General features: G+C 40.8%; 1 protein-coding gene across 1 annotated transcript in view; it reads right to left on the reverse strand.

Moving 5' to 3' along the window:
* The window catches only part of thsd7aa (thrombospondin, type I, domain containing 7Aa), an 80,851-nt gene that overhangs the window by 33,838 nt on the left and 23,631 nt on the right, over nt 1-23,382 (reverse strand). Inside the window, exons 5-12 of the mRNA XM_077743118.1 lie at nt 20,697-20,878; nt 17,050-17,205; nt 16,294-16,497; nt 14,873-15,067; nt 13,732-13,972; nt 8,425-8,540; nt 7,608-7,740; nt 1,658-1,761 (exon numbers count right to left, since the gene is read on the reverse strand). Of these exons, the coding sequence (XP_077599244.1) occupies nt 1,658-1,761; nt 7,608-7,740; nt 8,425-8,540; nt 13,732-13,972; nt 14,873-15,067; nt 16,294-16,497; nt 17,050-17,205; nt 20,697-20,878 (1,331 nt within the window). The remainder of the gene's footprint in view (nt 1-1,657; nt 1,762-7,607; nt 7,741-8,424; nt 8,541-13,731; nt 13,973-14,872; nt 15,068-16,293; nt 16,498-17,049; nt 17,206-20,696; nt 20,879-23,382) is intronic.

Below are 23,382 nucleotides of genomic sequence, written 5' to 3' on the forward strand. Positions count from 1 at the left end.
AAAAGAATCAACGTGACATTCACAGATGGGAGTTTTTAATTTTCTTTCTTAAAGAGAAGAAGATAGCAAAAACTCGCCCGGCAACAGAAACGGTCTTTCCAAACGTGGAGGGCGCAATGTAGGAACCGTTTCGTGCATGGGAACCGTTTCGCGCATAGGAACCGTTTCGCGGACGAGCATATTTAGTACTTGCACACGCCCAAATATTAATGTGTTTGGGTTGTCGAGCAAGTTTTGGCTGTTTTATTTTCTTTAATAAAGAACAAGTGAATTTCCTTTGTCTTCTTTTGAATATTTTTTAAATAAAATAATTGTATTTATTGCCTTTTATCTTAAAAACAATCGTACACGAGTCCGGCGACGAAGTGTCTGTCGACGAAATGTCCGGAGATGATATATCGTTCGACGAACTGACCGGCGAAAAACAGTCTGTTCGACAGACTGTCCGGGGGCGAAGCGTCTAGCGACGAAGTGTCCTTCGACAAAATGTCCGGTCATGGTCCTTAGGTACATACGCAGTGCAAGTAGTAATTTACAAACACAAAAAGTGCCGTCAAATTACGCTGCCAAAATCTAAAAAGTTTTTGTAGGCAGCCCGGTGAGGTGAGTAGTTAGCACGTCATCCTCACAGCTGTGGGGTCCTGGGTTCAAATCCAGGTCACGTCCACCTGTGTGGAGTTTGCATGTTCTCCCCGGGCCTGTGTGGGTTTCCTCCAGGTACTTCGGTTTACTCCCACATTCCAAAAAACATGCCTGGTAGGCTTATTGGACACTCTAAATTGCCCCTAGGTATGGGTGTGAATGAGCATGGTTTACTGTCTCTTTGTGCCCTGCGAATGGCTGGCCACGGATTCAGCGCATCCCCCACTTTCACCTCTTGCCCGGGAGTTAGCTGGGCTAGGCTCCACCTCCCCTGTGACCCAATGAGGATAAAGCGGTTCCAAAAATGAAATGAGATGAGATAAGTTTCTGCGTGAGTTTCAGTTTTGTTCTTTTTGTATTTCACTATACATTTGCCTGCAACAAAGTATAATCTTCACCTTGCTATTAAAGAATTTGCTCGCCTTTAGTTATGCACACCTTATTATTATCTTACTTGCTTGCAATGAAGTATAAGTTTTTCTCCTGAAAGCCTCGTTTTGTCTAAACAAAGAGGTGCTAGGGCATCTCGGAGTACTTGCCCCTAAGTCAAGGCTGACACAATTTTGACTTTTAGTAAAGATTATGAATATTTTTTTAATTTATTACCTTTAATAATAACTATGAATCTGATATAATTAACCTGCATAAACACAATCAGACGTCTTAATTGTGTAACGGCCCCGACAGCTGAGATAGGCTCCAGCACCCCCGCGACCCTGATGAGGATAAAGAGGTTCAGAAAACGAAATGAGCTGAGAGATGTATCCTTTTCATGCAAGCATAGGCAATGCAAATGTAGGCTTGTCTTTTGGCAGCAAGGTGTCATAAACATCTGTGTGGCCAGATATGGCATCAAGTGTGAATTTCTCTGTTTACACCTTGAATCATCCTATGGAAAATGTAGACCAACACCTTTAATATTGAGTCTATGATTAAAACCGACCTTGAGACCAGTCTTGAGTGTCACGACAAGTATTACATTGGTTACTGTTTATTTATGCATGTGTGTTCTCACCTCGAACCTGTAGACCTGGTCCACATGTTTCTTGAGCTACAGGGCTGTCCTGACGAACGGACCATGGAACCATTTGGCATCTTCGCCATTTATGTATTTTCCATCTAAAGGAGAGTAGGAACAAATACATTGTTTGGATTTGACAGAATAATTCAGCGAGACGCCCAAGACAAGCAGCTGAGTAGGGGGTGGCTCGCAGGCTGATGAGGTAATTTTTCACATATGAATCATTTATCAGTTATTATACATTAGCTACAATATTTATATGGTTTTGTCAGCAATGAAAACCCAAGCATATCTTTTGTATGGCTGTGCGACTCCTGGATGATATCCCAAGAAATGCGTTACTCTGAAGCAACAATGGGATAATGGAACTGAACTGAAGACCATTGTAGAATGTTTTGGAAAGACGGCCAGGAACAATCTTGTTTGGAAGAACTGGACTTAAAAACATATTTGACTATGTTTACAGAAACCAGCAGTATTAGATTAGATAAGATTGGATTTAGATTATTGTAAGATGATTTTGTAACATAAAATGTCACAGTCGCTTGGCAATTGTTTGTTCATATTGCATCAGTTTTTGTAAGTATAGAAACATCGTTGTCATAAGAAACCTGCTCCGAGTTTGGTCCTTTTCGTGGAGACCTCACACAGATTAACTGGACTTCGCCCAAAGTATGCCCGTTGCCATGGAGACTTGCCACTGATTAATCAGCCTTCGCCCAAAGTTTGCCTGTCGCCAAGGATACCTGTCACTGATTAATCCGACTTTGCCCAGAGTTTGATCGTTGTCATAGAGAACATACTATATGCCCTGTTTTCCTGTATAAAAGACGAACCCACTGTTAATTAGATAGAGAGTTGCAGGAACATCGCGCTGAACAGCATTCCACTGTCCATTTTGCAGTTTGGTAGTAAACATTTTTCCTATTAAATTGATCTCACTCTTTCTTATCCTGCTCCTAAAGTGTATTTCAGATATATCAATTATATTAGATGAGGATTTAGATTATATTAGATTGGATTTAGATTATATTAGATTGAATTTAGATTATATTAGATTGGATTTAGATTATATTAGATTGGATTTAGATTATATTAGATTGGATTTAGATTAGATTAGATTAGAATTTTATTTCATCCCGTATTCAGGAAATTTCCTTGGTTGTAGTAGCAAGACAGACACAAGACATTGTAGACCAGGGGTCTCAAACTCGCGTCCTGTGGGCCAAATGCGGCTCGCAGGACGATAATTTGCGGCCCGCATTTTAATATGCAAGATTAATGTCCGTGCGGCCCGCAAGATTGAAATTAATGACACTGTGTTCGGAGCTGGATGAACCAATCATGGTGAAGTATACGGCTCTGGTGGGACATTTGCTGGGCTGTCCAGTGCCTCGCTCACTCCGCTCGGCTCGGAGAGCTGCCGTAATCCAATACGATCGGAGAGCGAAAGTGCGCATGCGCCACAGACCCGCGCAACTGAACGTTAAACGGTCAAATCGAAAGTGCGCATGCGCCACAGAACCGCGCGACTGAAAGTTAAAAATTCAATCCGAGACTCATTCCTAGTGTAAACACATATTACAGCCCCAGAGATGTCTGTTTCAAAGCCTACCGTGAAGAGAAAGGTCAGTGATGAGCAAAGACAGTTTCAAGAAAAGTGGGGATTGCAATATTTCTTTGTTGAATATGGGGATGTGCTCTACTTTACTGAGGTACGTTGGCTCAGCAGGGGAAATGTATTGAAGAGATTTTTTGAGTTGAGAGCAGAAGTAAAAGACTTCATGGAGATAGACAGGGTTGCTGTTCCTGTGCTAAGTGATCCCAAATGGCTCATGGACTTAGCTTTTTTTGTTGATATCACAATGAGCTTAATGTACTTACTGAACAAGAAGCTACAAGGACAGGGGCAACTTGTCAGTGCTGCCTATGACAACGTGAGAGCATTCTGCAATAAACTTTTGTTATGGAAAGCCCAGCTCTCTCAGCAAACCTTTTGCATTTACCAGCATGCAAGGCATACAGTGGTGAGAAATATGTGTTTCGAAGCTGCAGTAGGAATTTGATCACAGATTTGCAGACTTCAAGATACACAAAGCCACATTTCAAATTTTTGCGGACCCCTTCTCCTTTGATGTGCAAGAAGCCCCCCCTGAACTTCAAATTGAGCTCATTGACCTGCAGTGCAACTCTGCACTCAAAGCCAAGTTCAGGGAGGTGAGTGGAGAAGCAGACAAGCTTGGGCAATTTTTGAGAGAGTTGAACCCCAGTTTCCCTGAACTTTCCCAAATGTTCAAGCGGACCATGTGCCTTTTTGGGAGCACATACTTGTGTGAGAAACTCTTCTCCACCTTGAACTTCAATAAGTCCATGTATAGGTCCAGACTTACTGATGAGGATCTTCAAGCTCTATAGAGGTTCTCCACTACTTCCTCCCTCAAACCAAATGTGACTCAGCTATGTGAGAAGAAGCGCTGCCAGGTCTCCAGCAGCAAAAAGTAGACAAGAGAAGCTGTGTCCAGAATATTTCATGTTCAATGTTCCATTCAAGTTCAGAAAGTTAAAATTTAAAGAGCTGGTAATACAGACACTTGAAACGGAATAAAAATAATTAGTTTTCTCTACTTAGCCAGCCACTGTATATCTACTGTATTCTCATTTTTATTATTTTTTTATTACTTATTGATTTTTTTATTATTAATCTTTAGGTTAATTTATTTAATCCATTATTTTTAGTTAAAAATAAAGATATTTGATAATGTTGGAAAGTTTTATCAGCGCTTTTCTTGTGGAAATCCTGATGCGGCCCAGTCTCACCCAGACTCTGCCTCTTGCGGCCATCAGGTAAATTGCGTTTGAGACCCCTGTTGTAGACAAAAGTAAAAAAAAAAAGTGCTTGTATGCAATACACACCAAACTAACATCACACCACACATGCACACACATTGATGACCCGTCCAAGATGCTTGCTTGCTAACTTGCTTGTGTCTTTATTTTTGGATGCGTACAAATGTCTAATAGGTAAACCCGACATTTAAATGGTCCTTCGAGCTAAAGGAATTCAACAAACCCGAGGCTCCTCCAGACGCCGGGTTGACATTCAGGCGATTTAGCAAGACATTAGGATGCTCTTGTTCTTGTCAGGTCAAGGGCCAGGCAGGTAGGTTGTTGTTCCTGTCAGCCAATTAGTACATTCTCGCATTTCTTCATGTTAATGTTCTCTGATCTCCGAATTCTAGTTTTGCCCTAGGACCATGTTTCTTGCCTCACGAATCTCGTACCTCCACCTTGGATTTTCCCACCAACCTCACAGCTCTCGAGAGACAGCAATTGGCTGTCACAAAAGTCAGTTTAGACACTCTAAAGTGTAACACACTGATTCTAAAGAATGGGGAAAACCTGTTGATGAGAACCCAAAACAGAAACCAAGACTGAAAGTTTGTAGAAAACCAATGCGCATAAAAAACTAAATACCTAAACTTAACTAAATATGATTTTTTGGTCAGTTTATATACATAATAAACCTGCAAGATAAAATAAATACAACGTTGTGAAATATATTTGTATTCTTATATTTATTCTTGCACCCTTTTCACTATGATGTATTAAAAGTTACTAGAATAGAATTTATCTCACACCTATTGGTTAAAATGTGCACTACACCTTTTGCACTCCATCTCCTTCATTTGTATTAACGCCTCCCATTTTTATGACTTGTCTTATCTCTAATAAAACCACCGTTGAAGCAGCTTTTTGGCGGGAGATAGCTTCGAGGAGCTTGGAGAGTAGTCACACTCTCAGGCCTCAGGATGGTCCACTTCCCCGCCTCTGCAGACGCGGCCTTCAACTTTCATTCCATCTGCCTCAGTGTGTGTTCCTATGTTCGAGTTTATTTAAGTGTTGGCCAGTAGCCCCAACAAACGTGTAAAGAAAATGGATAAAGATGGCCATGAAGACAACATTTTGGCTGGTAATGACAAAAAGAAGCAGTGAAGGTAAAATTAGAAAAGGGGAATGAGAAGGAAAGGAGTGTGATGACAATGATCTGTGAATGGGTGGCCACCGATTGTGGGATAGTGTTGGATTAATTCTGTAAAACAATTATATATATGTGTGCATTTAATCATTTTTGTATGGAAGCTTCTTCAATTTGTCTGAAGAGAACTCGGGACCGTAACAAGTCACCGAGTCCTCGTTCCAAGGACTGTTTACTGGACTTTTACCCAAGGAATGCAGACCTGGAAGGACGCTTAAGAAGATGCTTATGCAGCATGGTCGCTATCCAAGTAACCTTCGTGAATACTCGCATATTGTCGTAAATCTTTATGGAATTGTTTTGTCGTATGAAGGCTTGTTTGTTTAAATTCCAATGGAGTTTATTAATTAAATGTCAACAATTGAATCAGATGTCTGCCTGCATTGTTTTATAATTATATTAAAGTATAATTATTGATGAACCTAACAGATAGGCTCCAGAATTCCCCACGACCTTAATGAGGATAAAGCGGTTAAGAAAATGAATGAATAAAAGGATAATAATAATGACAAAGGAGGTGAAGCAGTGTTGTTTCATGGAAAGGAAGGTCGTGAGATGGGTCTGGAAGAGTGAAAGAAAGAAATTAAGGAGGAAAATGCAGATAATAGCCAACCTGCATGTGTCGCAGAGTCCAAGGCATTATGCCCCATTGACTATTTCGCCTCCCAACCCACCCCCTCTGTATCACAGTGACCGTCTGATTAGATCAGCAGACACAGCGGGCACAGCAGGCGAATGGACGAAGATATGGGGAAAAGTATTTTCTTCAATGCCAAAACTGCTAGAAATTAATAATATCGGTATCCGTTGAAACAGGGTGCCCTAGAGCAGAGGTGGCCAACTCTGGTCCTGTAGGGGTCCTATCCAGTCTGATTTCTATATCTTCCTCCTCTACCAAACCTGAATCAAATGATCAACTCATCAGCAGGCGGTCTAATAGCTTGATACCGATCCTGATTATTTGATTCAAGTGTGTTGGTGGAGGAAGACAAGTAAAACAGACTCAATAGGGGCCCTCAATGACCGGATTTGGCAACCCCTGCCCCAGTTGGTATAAAACAAGTAATTGAAGATTGGTTGAAAGCAGGACTGTTTATACGTCCAATTTGGCCATGTGTTTAATTTATTCTGAGGCCAGATGATCTTATTGCGGATCATGTCGCACTCATCCGGAAACAGAGCCTTATGGGCGGAGAGGATGGCTGGGAGCCTCAGGGTGAAAAAACTGAGGGTGGATTTTCCCAGAAATTTTGCAAAGTGCGAGCTCCAGGCAACTTTTCGGCGTACACCTTCGGCCTTATCTGAAAATAGAGCCCACTGAAAGACAGGACAGCCAGGAGCCTCGGGTAGCAGAGCTATTGGTGGATTTTCCCAGAATGTTTTTCACATACGCACTCCTGCCGACATTATAGCGGCTGCTGTTGCCCAAATCCAAAAATAGAGTCATCTGAGCAGACAAGATGGCCGGGAGTCTCGGAGTAGCGGAGGGGGAGGTCTTCCCAGAAGTATTTAAAAGGGCAAGCTCCGGTCAACCTTATGGCGCACACCCTTGCCCTTATCCGAAAATGCAGATCTCTGGGCAGATAAGACAGCCGGACGCCACTGGGGAGCGGAGTGGAAGTTAGATTTCCCCCAAAACAATGACGGCACTGAGAATGAAGAACGTGGTCTTCGTACTTCGAGAAATTGGCAAGAAACCTTCACTATGGCTAGCAATTTGCAACAAAGTGTCCCAAAGATTGATGACACATGGTGATAACCCTTCGAACTTGGCAATTGTCTTGACGGTGTCATGTCCTTATACAAAACCATATTTTTACTAAAAAGAGAGTTTAGAAAAAAAGAGTAGATATGTAATTTTTATTTAACAATATTATTTTGCATAATACAATAAAATGGGAAACAAACCTGTATCCTGGACAGAAGGCAGGAGCATCAATCTCTCGTTCTTGGGTAAGCACTTCGGGACATTCTTGCCCACCATTGGCTGGTAACTGTATGATGATACGTTTTCTATATTGCTTTTTCTTCGTCGTTCCACCTATGGACAAAAAATAAATGTCAACCTTGGAAATTAAAAAAAGTGTCAGTGGTCGGTTAAGAACTACCTACAACCCTGCTTTTATATATATATATATATATATATATATATATATATATATATATATATATATATATATATATATATATATATATATATATATATATATATATATATATATATATATATATATATATATATATATATATATATATATATATATATATATATATATATGCCCTTTTAAATACTTCTGGGAAGACCTCCCCCTCCGCTACTCCGAGACTCCCGGCCATCTTGTCTGCTCAGATGACTCTATTTTTGGATTTGGGCAACAGCAGCCGCTATAATGTCGGCAGGAGTGCGTATATATATATATATATATATATATATATATATATATATATATATATATATATATATATATATATATATATATATATATATATATATATATATATATATATATATATATATATATATATATATATATATATATATATATATATATATATATATATATATATATATATATATATATATATATATATATATATATATATATATATATATATATATATATATATATATATATAGTTTAATTCGTTCCGGGACTGAGCTCGTCGATGCTCGTATGTCGATCTTCCCGTAACTCCAACATACGAATGAACAAATTGCACTTACCTTTTTGACACGTTGGCGAGTTTGAGTTCCAGTCACTGTATGGTGTGACCAAACAGTCTCGTTTACAAGGCAGTGAGCAAGGCCGGAGAGTGTCTGGACGCAGGGTTTCTGGACACCTGAAAAAATTTAATTTACATTCTTACCCAATCCTTTAATACTGGATTAAAATCAAAGATCACAGCAGCCGGTCAGTCAGGAGTTCTAACTTCCCTTAAAAGTTCAGTTGGATCTCATCCTTTATCCTCCTCAAAGTCTCTTGGGAATTTCTACTGGATATACCGTGAGGATGATGTACTGCAAGTAACGAAAACAATGGCTTTTTTTTTGTTTTGCTATATATATTGATGCAATTAAACTTACAATTTCAAGTTTTAAAATATCTATTTTCTCCCTTAACTACATAACTGTTTGAGTTCAAGTCAAGTCAGGGTCCCGTAACCCACCAGGGTCGTAGGGGCACCGTGATGAAGATTCTTGAACCAATTGTCTCCATTTCTCTCGGTCGCGGGCGACTACTTGCATTGCGTTGAGGCCATATCCCGTCCATTCCTGTATATTGTCCGTCCACAATTTCCTCTGGCCACCTCGTCTGCGTTTGCCACTGACATTTTCTTGGAGAATGACTTTGGCAAGTCCATTACCCCTGACGACGTGGCCGTACCACTTGAGCTTCTTCTTCTTTACGATTGACAGGAGATCTTCATACTTGTCTACATGAGCAGTAATTAGACCCCGAATTTCATCGTTTGATACCCGGTCTCTGTAGGTGATACCGAGAACCGTCCTGTAGCATTTCATTTCCAGTGCTTGTATTCTCTTTTGAAGCTCAGCAGTCAACGTCCACGTCTCACTTGCGTAGAGGAAAATTGACAGGACGAGGGCACGCAGCAGCTTGAGTTTGCTGCGGAGGTTGATGGATTTGTCTCTCCATATCGGTTTTAGTTTGGCCAGTGCTACTAAAGTTTGAGCTGCACGAACCAAGACTTCAGCCTTGGAGCCTTCGTTACTGAATTTGAGTTCTCCTGGTATTTATTTATTATTCTTTTTTGTTATTTACCTTGTGTGACTTGCCGTTGTGATCATCGATTGGTTTTCATTCACCGTCTTGTGTCGACATCCAATCCCTGCCTCTAATATCACCCACAGGCTGCTCATTGTCTTGTCAACGCACATTGTTGCAGGAGATTTTGATAAGGTAAATCAATACTGTTCTGCCAAAATGTTACCTCGTCGAACAAAAGAGGATCTAACTCTGGAACCATTTTTTACTCGAACATCAAAGATGCATACAGAGCCGCACAGAAGTCAGATCATCCCTCTTTGTTCTTAGCACCAACTAATACTCTCCCTTTACCCGACAATCAAAGCCACAAAGGCAAACAATTATCACATGGCCTGACTAGGCCTTCCCCCGGCTCCAAGACTGCTTTGAACAGACAGAAACTTTCCACCCTGAGGACCTAAGAACCTTCACACATACAGTATTGTCTTACATTAAGTACTGCATGGCTACGATCACTGTGGAGAACACCATCAAGGTGTACCCAAACCGAAAACTGTGGATGACGAGCCAGGTCTGATCACTCCTCCTCCAGGCCCGAGATGCAAAATTCAGATCTGGCGACAGGGCACTCTACAGCGCAGCTCACGCCAACCTGAAGAGAGGCATTGAAGCAGTGTTAGGGTTGCTTGGTTTTATGCCTTTTTCCTCCTGGTGTCCTGTCTGAGTGATGTCCCATTGTGTTCAGCGATCGTTTCTCCGCCCCTGGTGTATTCCACTCCTGCTCCCTCATGTTTCCCAAATGTTCCTAATTGTCTCGTCAACCCATGTCAATATCTTTAAACCCCACTGATTGTTATGTCATTTGTCGTATCACCTGCTTTCATTTGTAGACGTTTCTTCTTTACCTCCATCCATGTCCGATGTGCCTCGTTCCTGGCTTGTCATGTTTGGTAATGTGATTTGATTTCTTAGTCTTTGTTATTTTCTAAGATCCTGCTGAAGTTATTAAAGTTTTGGTTTAAGCACCACTTCCCTCGTCCTCGCCTGGTTCCCTGCGATTGGATCCTAATTCCTTGTTACTTTGCCACGTCGTCTTGCCACAGACGTAATAAGCAGACTACAGGGGAAGATAGAAGGGCCACTTGATGATCCCCAACGTGGCAGAGCATTAGACCCTCACAGACAACAAGGGTCAGACCCAATGATCCAGGAAATTGATGGAAACAGGAGTGCTGTTGCACAAAACTGAAGGTTTTAATAAGAACTAACAGAAAAGCCATACAAACTTGGAACATAGTAAAAACCAATAAAGAAACAAACATAACAGGGGTAAAACGTACGCACACTAACAGGAGACAGCATGACCAAAGGCATGCAATACTCCAAATCCCAGATGTCCCAAAATACCAAACTCCAACAGGGGGGCCGGAAGAGGGTGTCCAAAACATAAAGAAAAAGAACCCAATCCCCATTCGGGAGTTCGTCCAGGCAGGTCCGCGAGGCAGTATCAGTGCGTCTTGCCCTGGACAGTCCATTCAGAAATTAGTGCAAGGTAGCGGAGCGACTCACAAAACCCTCAGGTGATACTACTGGAAGTATTGTCGTCTCCTCCTTCGGCTTCCAAGTCTTTGTTGTCGTTGTCGGCCTCCATGTCTTTGCCGTCGGCCTCCAGTTCTCTTCGGTCGTCGTCGGCCTCCAGGTCACTGCCATAGAGTTCTACGTCCTTGGCCTCCAAGTACACGTCGTCGTCCACAGCCTCAAAGTCTTTGCTGCAGGGGTCTCCGTCCTTGGCCTCCAAGTATACGCCGCTGTCCACGGCCTCCAGATTTACGCCGTGAGAGTCGCCGTTCTTATGCCCCCACTTCATCATCACTTCGTCATATAGCCCCGTTTCGGATAGACAACCGTCATTCTGTCCTGTACCAAAATGGCCACCGTCCCAATGCTACGTCTCAAAATGGCTGTCGTAGTTGCGCCATGATACGTGATGTCCGTCGTCATCCTGCCATACTCGACCGTCGGAGCTTTCACCTGGCCTGTCTCCCCAGCATCTCGAGGAGGGGCACGCCCGTCTTCCCGTCAGACGGGGGTAAAATGATACCTTCGCCGTCAACAGGCCAGAGTCCGTAACATGTGGACGGTTCAGAGGAGCTTCACCCCACCTACCCTTCCGGGTAGAATGGGAGGGAGAGCGGAAGGCCCATCCGTCTTCAGAGTCCCCAGGAGTCACGGGCCTTCCTCGTAATCAAACAAATCGGAGTCCCATTCAATTCACTTAAGACATGTGCTGACCAACTAGCACTTCACAACCATTTTCAACCTTTCACTATTACAAGCCTCCGTCCCAGCCTTTCTGAAATTGGCCACCATCATTCCAATACCATAGTCACCTGCTAACAATCTGGGCGACTACCGTCTAGTAGCTCTCACACTAATAATCACTAAATGTTTTGAAAAATATGTACTGAAACACCTCAAAACCTGTCTTCCCCTCATCCACGACCTGCATCAGTTTGCATACCGGCTGAACAGATCCATCAAAGTTGTAATACCCATCGCCCTCCATGCTGCATTGAGCCAACTTAAGAAAAGAAGGAGCTGTGTCAACTGACCCCAGCACACCTTTCATCTTCCCGAACACTCAGCACCGGCTCGACCCAACGCTGTGTGCTGAGTCCTCTACTCTACTCGCTCTACCCACACAACTGCAGACCCAAGCACCCTGACAACATCTTGTGAAATTTGCGGAAGATACAACGGTGGTGAATCACAGGGGAGAATGGGACAGCCTACAGAGAGAGATGAGGTCTTTAGACTCAGAGAGTGGTGCGTTCTCAACAACTTGGTGCTGAACTTCTCCACAACCAGAGAACTCATCCTGGACTTCCGACGGAAAAGTTTTTTTAATGGCGAACATGCAGAGCAAGTAGAGACTTTCAAATTCCTGGGAGTCCACATCTCTGCTGATGTCACTTGGGCGGCAAACACCACAGCACTCGTCAAGAAATGCCAGCAGAGGCTACATTTCCTGAGAGTACTCAGGAAGGAGCAACTGAACACCAACCTGCATAGGGGTGTCAACACAGCCCAAATGATTATCAACTGTCTCCTACCTACCCTCTCCAGCATCGAAGAATCCTGTTGCCTTAGATGCTGGAGGGAACATTATAAATACATTACGCATCCCGCCTTCTACCACTTCAACCTGCTGCCCTCTGCAAGGCGCTACAGAGCCATAACAGCGATGTCAAACAGACTCAAGGACAGTTTCTTCCCAAGAGCTGTGACCATACTAAACTCGAATTCTGTACCTAGGACCTAATCAAAACTCATTACTATTACTTATACTGCTTATTTGTTATGTTGGCCACCTATTTATCTATTACTATTTAGTGATTATTTATTCATCGTTACTATATATATTGATTATCTATGTGTTTATTTGTTTGTTCATTTGTTTGTTTGTTCATTTGTTTGTTTGTTTGTTTGTTTGTTTGTTTGTTTGTTTGTTTGTTTTTGCGTCCATAGACTCAGCTAGTGGTACGCTCCCGGTCTGCTGACCTCACCTGGACTACTTATTAACGTATTTCTTATTTATTAATTATGTCTGTTTGTTGTTGTTATTTGTGCACTACATGGCGGAAGCTTTGATTGCCATCACACCTGAACAAAGACAATGAAAATATTCAATTTGATTCAATTCAATTCAGAAGAGGCAACTTACAATTACAGAGTATTTTACCAAGCACCAGGGAGCAGTGTCCACCTTCCATAGAGCCGCTCCTACTAGTGAGGCGGGTCAGGAGAAAATGCTAGGAAGGGTGAACATACACTCCCATCGCTCATCATTTGGGAGTGAATTCTAATCTATAATTTGCTATACCAGGAAGGACGAGACTAACATTAGAAAGACGTCTTCCATCACTTTTAGGAAGAGAGCAAAGAGAGTTGTTACGTGTCATAATGAGACTGTCGTCTGTATGTAAGCTATGTTGGCCATCTGAAAATAAATACATAATCTTCAGTCCCAGCAGAGACTTTCACTAAAGAAATGGGCACCAATGTTTAAATACAGTTGGCAAATATAGATATTTATCTCTCCCAGAATATTAAGAGATAAATAATGAAACCCGTCACAGACAAACAAACTTTGCCACTTCCAATTGGTATATTTCAATCACACAAATGTAACTATTTGGTCATTTATGTGTTTTTTCTTCATTCATGAAGATAGTGATGGACTTCACCCTTATGAAAAAAATAACACATCAAGTAGTGCACATCATTAATTGGCGGTGTCTTACTTCTTGGGAGGCACCTGGCCAACGTTAACCCGGACACAGATGACTTTACGAGTTTGCATCCCAACTGAGCATGGAGCAACATCTCCATGTACATTGCTTCGAGTTGTGTTGGTGCCTGGGATGGAAGAGTCCTCCATGCACTGTCCCCATGAGCCAGTCTGCCAGTGGTATACAGTGCATGGATGGTCATTGCAGCTCCTTCCCTCTCTTAAGGCACTGACATTGGGACACTGAATTCCACCTATCAAAAGACATTGGATTAAATATCCATGGAGTTTGTATTTATGAATTCATTACATTTAAAAAAATTGATTGGATTGGATTGGATTGGATAACTTAAATCATCCCGTATTCGGGAAATTTCGTTATTACAGTAGTAAGAGGGTGAGGATGCAGGAATAGGAAAGGCATTTTAGACAAAAATAGATAGGTAATGAGTTGGTTAATAAATATATATAAAAAATAATTAAAAAAAATTTAAAAAAAAAGAATTAAGTTCAAATTAAGCATTTTTGAAGGGGAATCCCTACTTCGTGGAAATATATATATATATATATATATATATATATATATATATATATATATATATATATATATATATATATATATATATATATATATATATATATATATATATATATATATATATATATATATATATATATATATATATATATATATATATATATATATATATGTATATATGGGTGTAATTATATATTATGGGTTTTTGTGTTGATAAATATATCAGTAAAGCTGGATTCAGGAAATAACAATAAATCACTATTGTCATTATTTCTCCCTGTGTTTCAAGAATAAATACAGGGTACAACATATACTAGGTGTTGTCTGCTCCTTTAAGTATTAAGGTATTTAAAATACCAAGGTACGGAAATTATAATTTGATAAAATTAGCTGGGTTTAAGTCATTTTTTGTTTTTTACTAGTAAAAATAAAGATAATTATAATTTTTGAATGGAATACAATTTTATGCATATAGCTGGGTTAAAGTACATGTTTTCCTTAATAATAAGTATTATGTATACCAGAAAATTATAATCTTTGAATGGAGAAATTTTCTGTACCTTCTTTTCTTAACTCTTTAAGTGTGTCATTACAACAAAAATATTTATCCTCTTACCTTGTTCCGCATTGTAGGCCAAAATGGAGCGAGCTCTGGTCTGCTTACCCTCTGTATTTTTTCCAGAGCAGGTGTGGGAGCAGTGTGACCACACCGTCCAAGGACTTATTGCACAGTCTTTTGGGCACGGCACCTCACAGATGACTGGCATCGGCAGTATGGCATCACGGCATTGTTGCCTTTCCACATGTTGACCTAGTCAACAAAACGCTCCTTTACTATTTTGAAACGGAATTGGTGCATTCTTTTGGGAGTTGATCTGTTGCGTAAGACCCTGGAACTGACTCTTAAGTTTAAGATTGTAGTTAGGGTTATTGTCTTACATTATTATATATTTATATTATGTATTAGATTATTAACATTAGAAAAGTTATTATAGTCTACATTCTGCCAAACAACAGGGTGGGAGAATCCTCTTGGACTGCTGGAATGTTGGCTCTTCATGACCTTAAGTTGTTTTGAGAGCTAAGACGTCTATTGTAACTAGGGTCCTTGACTATTTGACGTCTCACTCCTGTTTCCCTCTCCCCCTTGAGAGCTGAGACGTCCATTGTAACTAGGGTCCATGAAGCTAATAAAAACAAAAAAAAACATGCGTGTAATGTCAGAAAAAACCTGGGCAGAGACCCAAATGGTTCGATTCTCCTTGCAAGAAAACTCAGATGGTTGTCTTGTCTCTTTAGTTGTGCGTGCTTTTGAGAATGCCTATTGGTGAACATATCACTTGTAAATGTCATATGTCTTTGTTTTGTCTATACTTGTATGTTCAAAAATCCTTACCGAAATTCGTTATCACTACTACTGTCCTACCAGACCAATTTCACCTGTTTATCTGGTCTCCTCTGCAAAGTACATTTTTCTCACAAGTTTTGATGATCATAATTTGTTGATGAAACCATCAAGGATCTATAACGCAAATTATACCGCAAAGGTTCTTCGAATAAGGATAGCCTACAGAAACTTATTGATCTTCGCTTTTTATTCTCAGCTTGCTTTTTAATATTCAATGTTTTAATGAATGAGGAGGGTGGCTGTCTCAAATTAGAGGCGTTTGACAAACCTATAACCTTTCCAGCGTGTGCTGGGCCAAAACAAGGGTCTCCTCTCACTGAGAGATGCCAGTAAAAGATCACTATGATGGCATCGAGAAGACATCTTAATCTTCTCAATCAGAAATGCTTGAGCCGTCTCATCTGGTGTATCTTAATGGAGAGAAACAATGGCTCTCCTTAACAAGGAGGCTTATCACCATCTAAGAATGGGAGAGCCTGAACGCCGTTTTTCAGTGATAACACTATTCCATTCTATCTTTTGTTCGCTACTATTTGACAACCGCACCCCAACTCAGCATTCAGGTGCAATTAGAGTTGAATGATGGCAAAATATAGGCGATAAAGAACCGTAAGTAAGTTTTGACAAACCATTATTGTTGACACACTGGACTATGGGATTTTGTGTTCCTGGTCCGCATTCCATTTTATTATCTGAAATGCACTCTTCCAGTTTAACCACAAGCCAGTCATAGCATTTGGGGTCGTCACATGGTATTGCTTCGACCAAGTGTGGGCAATTTCCTGTCCCGCTAGTTGAATCATTGGCAATTTTCCGCTTCCTCATTTTGAACCCTGTGAACAAAATGAATAAATCATGAGTACATACACTAGGTGTAAACCATGCAGTAATATATATATATATATATATATATATATATATATATATATATATATATATATATATATATATATATATATATATATATATATATATATATATATATATATATATATATATATATATATATATATATATATATATATATATATATATATATTTTTTTTTTTTTTTTTTTTTTAACACGAAATTGTCCTCGAGTATTAGTGCTTGCGTGAAGTGAATGGTTGTCTGTCTCCATGTCCCCTGCATTTAGCTAGCTGAGATGGGCTCCAGCACTCTTGCGACCCTTGTGAGGATAAGCGTTATAGAAAATGAATGAAATATTCCCGGAATAACTTTGAAGGCCCTCACATGAAAAAAAAACAACAACAAAAAACAATTTACTTATTTACATGCTTCCAAATGAAAATTCATATTAAATTGGCTGCATTCTATCGTGATTCGAATTGGCTAACTCTTATATTGGGCTCAAAAAAATTACATCATAGATATAGTGTAACTACCTTTCTTTGAAGTTTGATCCAGGCAATTTTCATAGGTGCAGGGTCCCCATGCACTCCAGGATGATACCTTACACTTGCCCAGACAGTTTATATGGCAGAGTTGAGAGGTGTGTGGTGGCATACCAACACAGAGATCATTGTTCACTGGCCGCAGTGCTAAATAGAACAGACACAAAATGACAAGACATGAAACGCCTGGGTAACTTGAACATTGGAGATTTTTTTTTTTTACATACAATAACCTGTCTTCTTCATCAACATGGACATGACTTTTAATACTGGAACAGTCTTAATGTGCCGCAGGATCTTGGTATATTCCCTATCGGGTTTTAGTGTACTATTTTGGGGTTGTTCATATTTTTGTTTTTCTTTAGGAGAATGCAGGGGGAAAGTCTAAGAGAGTTTAAGAGCCCGGAGAGACATAATAAAAATATCAGATATTAGTAAACACAAATGCCTGAACTGGAACAATACTGTTAGATAGGCAGATGCCACCTTAGTTCACACAAGCCCTTCCTACACTTCTCCACACATCAATAAGGTCTGGCTCTAGAGGTGACTGTGAATTCAGCCAAAGGACCTTCTCTGTCCATGTATCACATACCTGGAACTCAATTCCAATTCCCATATGTGAATTCCCGTCTGTGAACCTCTTCGCCAATGAACTTGAGGTGTGGCTGTTAGCTGAACAGAATTGCGATCACATTGTTGTCTAAAACTGTGCTACTTGTGAGTGGGCATGAGCGCGTGGGCACGTTTGTGTGTGTGTGTGGGCACGTTTGTGTGTGTGGGCATGTTTGTGTGTGTGTGGGCACATTTGTGTGTGCGTGGGCACGTTTGTGTGTGTGGGCCTGTTTGTGTGGGCGTGGGCACGTTTGTGCGTGCGTGTGTGTATGTGTGTGTTGTGTGTCTGTGTGTGTGTGTGTGTGTGTGTGTGTGTGTGTGTGTGTGTGTGTGTGTGTGTGTGTGTGTGTGTGTGTGTGTGTGTGTGTGTGTGTGTGTGTGTGTGTGTGTGTGTGTGTGTGTGTGTGTGTGTGTGTGTGTGTGTGTGTGTGTGTGTGTGTGTGTCATCAATTATCATCAACCTACAGAAGGGCGTAAAGATGGAAATTAGCCCTTGGCTACTATGTTACATATTTTCATATATATGTTCATTAGAATGAATATGAATATATTCATTAATATGCACTGACCCCTATTAAATAAGTAAAACTCAAAATGAAGCTCAACATGCAAACTCCACACAGATAGACTAAGGTGGATTTGAACCCATTTCTGAACAACATTCCCGATGAACAGATGTTTGCCTCATTTCAACACATTTTTGTTGACTAGTGTAATTTACTGATTTTTTACCGCTGCAATATTGCAAATTCACATTAGCAAACCTAAGAATAACAAAAGCAAATCAGCAAATCACATTTGTTTTAGCATAAATGAGTACTCCTCAACAGTGCCATCTAGTTAATATTGTACCACTACTTATCATGTTAAACAAACTTTAAAACGTTGGATTTCTTGTGAACTCTGGAAGTGATTTACAGCTTATGTCATTGCCTCTCATTCAGTGATAATCTTGACTCTGCAGGTCTTTTGCCATTTTTTGAAATGTCATAAGAATAATAGAAACATAATTAAGTAATGTCCCTTTCTTGTTCTCTAGAAAGGATGACCTAGTCCTAGTGGTTTGAGTGGTTAGCATGTTGGCCTCATAGCTCTGGGTTCCTAGGTTCAATTCCAGGTCGATCCACCTGTGTGGAATTTGCATGTTCACCTCGGACCTGCGGGCGTTTGCTCTGGGTATTCTGGTTTCCTCCCACATATCATACACGTGCATGGGAGTAGTATATTGATACTATAACTGTTTATCATACAGGTGTGTTTAACCACCGCCACCTAGTGGCCATTAGGTAATACAGTGTGACCCGGACGTTGACATGTTTTTGAGTGCGTCTGAGAGTTGCAATAAATACAAAATACACTTCATTGTCTGACACTGATTAATCAATCTTTGCCCTGCAGATGACGAAACGTATCTGTCCAAAGTCCTGCTGACAACTGTCAGTTTTGCCTGTATATAAGACTCACTCACTGGTCATTCATAGAGAGTTGCAAGGACAACAGACTGAGCGCGTTCACGCTGTTTGAGCTCTCTCCATATGATGCAGTCTGGTAATAAACTGAATTTTATTTAAATTGGCCTCACTCTTTCTTAACCTACTCCTTAGCTGTTTTTCAGACCCAACAGTCATAAGTCCCGAAGAACACAAGATTGTACCGTACAAGTTCAAACCGTAGGCTGAAGCACCATAGCATTATTTGTGTATAATGCCTTTCCTATTCCTGCATCCTCACCCTCTTCCTATTGCAACAAAGAAATTTCCCGATTACGGGATGAATAAAGTTATCCAATCCAATCCAATCCAATCCAATGGCCCAGGAAAGGAGACACACAGTCCGGCATTAACGCAAAGGGACATGGGTTCCTCTTCATTACCGGTGTTCGTAACTCAGTTTGTTAGGACTAGCTTGTATTTGTTTTTCCATTGTTTTTTTCCCTGTGTTCAAATGGTCGTCTTCCTACTCTTGTTTGTGCCTCCTGTTTTGTCGTGGCGCTCGGGAAGCTCCGCGTGATTTAAAATTAGTTCCTGTTCCATCAATTTAAACCCCACTGACTATTGTCATTTGTCGAATCGTCTGGTGTACTTCCCTTTCTATGCGTCTGCGTTACCTCGTTCCTCAATTCCCCGTCTTTTCCTTAGTCAGTTTTGGTTTTGTGATTTAATTTCTAAGTCTCTGTTATTTTCTATCATCCTGCGTGAGTTATTAAAGTTTTGGTATGAGCACTACTTCCCTCGTCCTCGCTTGTTTCCCTGCGATTGGTTCTCTATTCCTTGTATCCTCGTCTCGAGGTTCTCCCCAAAGACATAACACAGTGCCTGTGCATTGGTGCTAATTCCCATTCTGGCGACTCCTTCGTTCTGCTGTGAGGTTTTAATGATCGCATGGTGAATGAAAGTGAGACCTGTAAGGGCGTAAAGATGATTGAGGAGGGCGTTGATGATTGGCTTTGTAGTTGTGTCATCTTGTCATGTCTTGAATACTCGACTGAACCTTCCAATGTCTCAGAAGGGGAAAGCAGTGCACCACCAACATAAGGTGCTGCTGACCGCGACTCGGGAGGCTTTGATCCTGCCCATGAGGAGGTGGAGCCAGGAGAATCTCAGGCAGATTTTCTTATGTCTGGGATTGATGTCACTGAGGTGTTTAAAAAAAACTCATTTTGAATGTAGTTCCAGGAATATTTACATTGCTGTCAAACAGCACATCACTCAATAAACAATTTCATAAATCGGTCAGTGCACCAAGGCTTCAGACAGTAAAACTTCCAGGCCTTTGTACTTGAGTTGCTCTATTTGAATTCGAAATCACAAAAAAACCTGTCTTCCTTACGAAACTCGATACTTGATCGAGTTCAGTCCGTAATAGTACTGTTGATGATTACATAAGTTATAAGTTTATGCAAATTGCGACACTGGTGTTCTTTGATGTTAGACACTCATGGTGAATTAAAATGTAATGTACTCTTAGTGCACAAGACAAAAAAACAGGAATTGCTTACAATTACATCTAGTGTATTAGATTACCTTTGTTGCTCTTGGGAGAAGTAATATTGGATGGGATGTCTTCACCGGCCAAAAAACAGTAGACTTCTCGTGTTTGAATTCCTCCTCCACACAACCCTGTCTGGTTTCCTTTCCGACGGTCCTGTTGGCTCAGCAACATGTCCACTCTACACTCTGTCCAATCAGTGGTCTTCCAAGTGTAACTGAAAAGATGTGGATTGAAGATGGTTACTTACTGCGGAGGACGGAGCTGCAACAAAATTGATCGGAATAGGTGTAGTCGCTGTGGTCTTGTCTCCATATTAAATAATGAGCCATTGAGTCTTCGTGGTATTTAAATTTTAAACAGCTAAATTCATAAGGATGTTGTGAAATATATTTGTATTCTTATATTTAGTCTTGCACCCTTTTCACTATGATGTATTAAAAGTTACTAGAATAGAATTTAACTTACACCTATTGGTTAAAATGTGCACTACACCTTCTGCGCTCCACCTCCTTCATTTGTATTAACGCCTCCCATTTTTATGACTTGTCTTATCTCTAATAAAACCACCGTTAAGGCAGCTTTTCGGCGGGAGATAGCTTCGAGGAGCTTGGAGAGTAGTCACACTCTCGGGCCTCAGAATGGTACACCAATGGAAACCAGAATCCCGGGAGAAGATCCACGAAGGCCCGCAGAGAGCATGCGAACTCCATAGAGGTGGACCCACCTGAATTCGAACCCAGGATCCCGGAGCTGTGAGCCCGACGTGCTAACACCTCAATCGCCGGCCCGCCAAAACACAAATGTACCCATTGGAATTACCAGCAACAGAAATGGTAATATATGATTTGTAGATGTATTTTGATAGTTAAACATAAGGAAAAACTGAAATATCTAAAGCCAAAAGTATTAAAGATAAAGCAAGAAAAAGAGTGTTGTTTTGCTTCACCTCCATGTCAGCCTTCCCAGCAATATAGTGAGTTTTCCTAAAATATCCCAATAACCATTGTAACGTTGGGGTGCACGATATGACAATATTACCTTGTTAAGACCATCACCATGTTGAGGATCTCATAAAGCTGAAAGAACATTCAGTTGTTTTAATGTGGTTCAAGAGTATATTGTTGGCAAGACATATCTGGTTCTTATGATGAGCGGATTCATTTATGGCTGCCTTGTCGGACATAAACGAGCTGTGACAGATGCTCATTAAGTGCAACATTGATCTTTACTTCTGACACCCCAACTCAGGGTCAAAAGTGACTCCTCCATCGCCACCACCAAATCAGTGCTGAGCAAATTGAGTATTTCAAAATGGTTGGGAAAAGTTAAACTGGCAGCTCTAGTGTTATGCACGTCGGTCTCACAGGTCTAGGGTCCTGGGTTCAAATACATGTCACCACCAGCTATTTGGAGTTTCCATGTTCCCCCGAGCCTGCGTGGGTTTCCTCCGGGTACTCCGGTTTCCTCCCACATTCCAAAAACATGCATGTTAGGCTCATTGGACACGCTAAATTGCCCCTGAGTGTGCATGGTTGTCCGTTTCCTCGGGCCCTGCGATCGGCGGGCCACCGATTCAGGGTGTCCCCTGCTTCTGACCCGGAGACCGCTGGCATTGGCTCCAGCACCCCCCAACCTAATGAGGATATAGTGGTTGAGAAAATGAGAAAAGTTAGACTAATCTGCTAGATCTTTAACGAAGACTGACATTTACTCCAGCTGCTCTCTTATTTTACTCCCCACCCAGTCTTTGTATGTCTGTCTTTTTCTAATAGGCTAAGATCCACTGGCTTTGAGTCTAAAACTGTGAAATTGGTAAACATTCTTTACGCAAATAAAACGCAAATAGCTTGTGCTCACGAGTGACCCATGTTCCCTTAAAGCGTATTGCCGGTCCAGCGCATTGCTGCACAGAGAGCCAATGAGGGAGGCAATCTTTGCTCTCTCCTGAATTGATGGAGCAGGTATGCAATGATCTGGTCATACTTAGGATATATCTCTTGGCCCAATCAAACTGTTTCAGCTCAGGGTGGTGAAGGTAATCAAGCAGAGCGGACACATGGGAGGCCAAGATATGTGTGATGCAATGCGTTTATTTGACAAAGGGTCGCGAAAAAACGCGGCAGTCGACAGAAGTTGTCAAACGGACAAGAATTAAGTCGCGGACGTAGTATCTAATGAGGGAAAGTAGAGCAGCCCCTCTGGTGAAAACAAGAATGTTATGAGCCAAGATAAAAGTCAATTTACATACGGAACGCTAGAAGCAACAGATGGTGAAAACAGATTGTTGAGTTGATCGGGCAACGTGGGGGTCCACTGGCCCTTGGAAAATGGCTGATGGTGACTGCAATCACCTGTTGCCGTTCAACCAAAATCAATTTTTTTGTTTCATTAAATTTTGTCAGTGTTATTAACAATAGTCTTCACTTTCTCCCAACAACAACAAAAACAAATCCAACATATTAATCACTTTTACCTCTAGTTTACAAGATGTCTAATATATTTAATATGCAGAGTTACATGATTTTTATGAATATATTTTATTTTGATGTGCATCTTTTTTTCTTAATGAAGGACTGGATGGAAAGAAAACTATAGTTGTTGATGGTTTTATGATAACCATAAAACCATATTCTTAGGTATAGCACACATCTAAAAAAGGCAGAACTGTCAACAGAAGTGACACATGATTGAATTGCTCAGTCCCCCCACCCTTTCTGC

The sequence above is a fragment of the Stigmatopora nigra genome, chromosome 21 (genome assembly GCF_051989575.1).
Source record: "Stigmatopora nigra isolate UIUO_SnigA chromosome 21, RoL_Snig_1.1, whole genome shotgun sequence".
In the NCBI taxonomy this organism is placed as follows: domain Eukaryota; kingdom Metazoa; phylum Chordata; class Actinopteri; order Syngnathiformes; family Syngnathidae; genus Stigmatopora; species Stigmatopora nigra.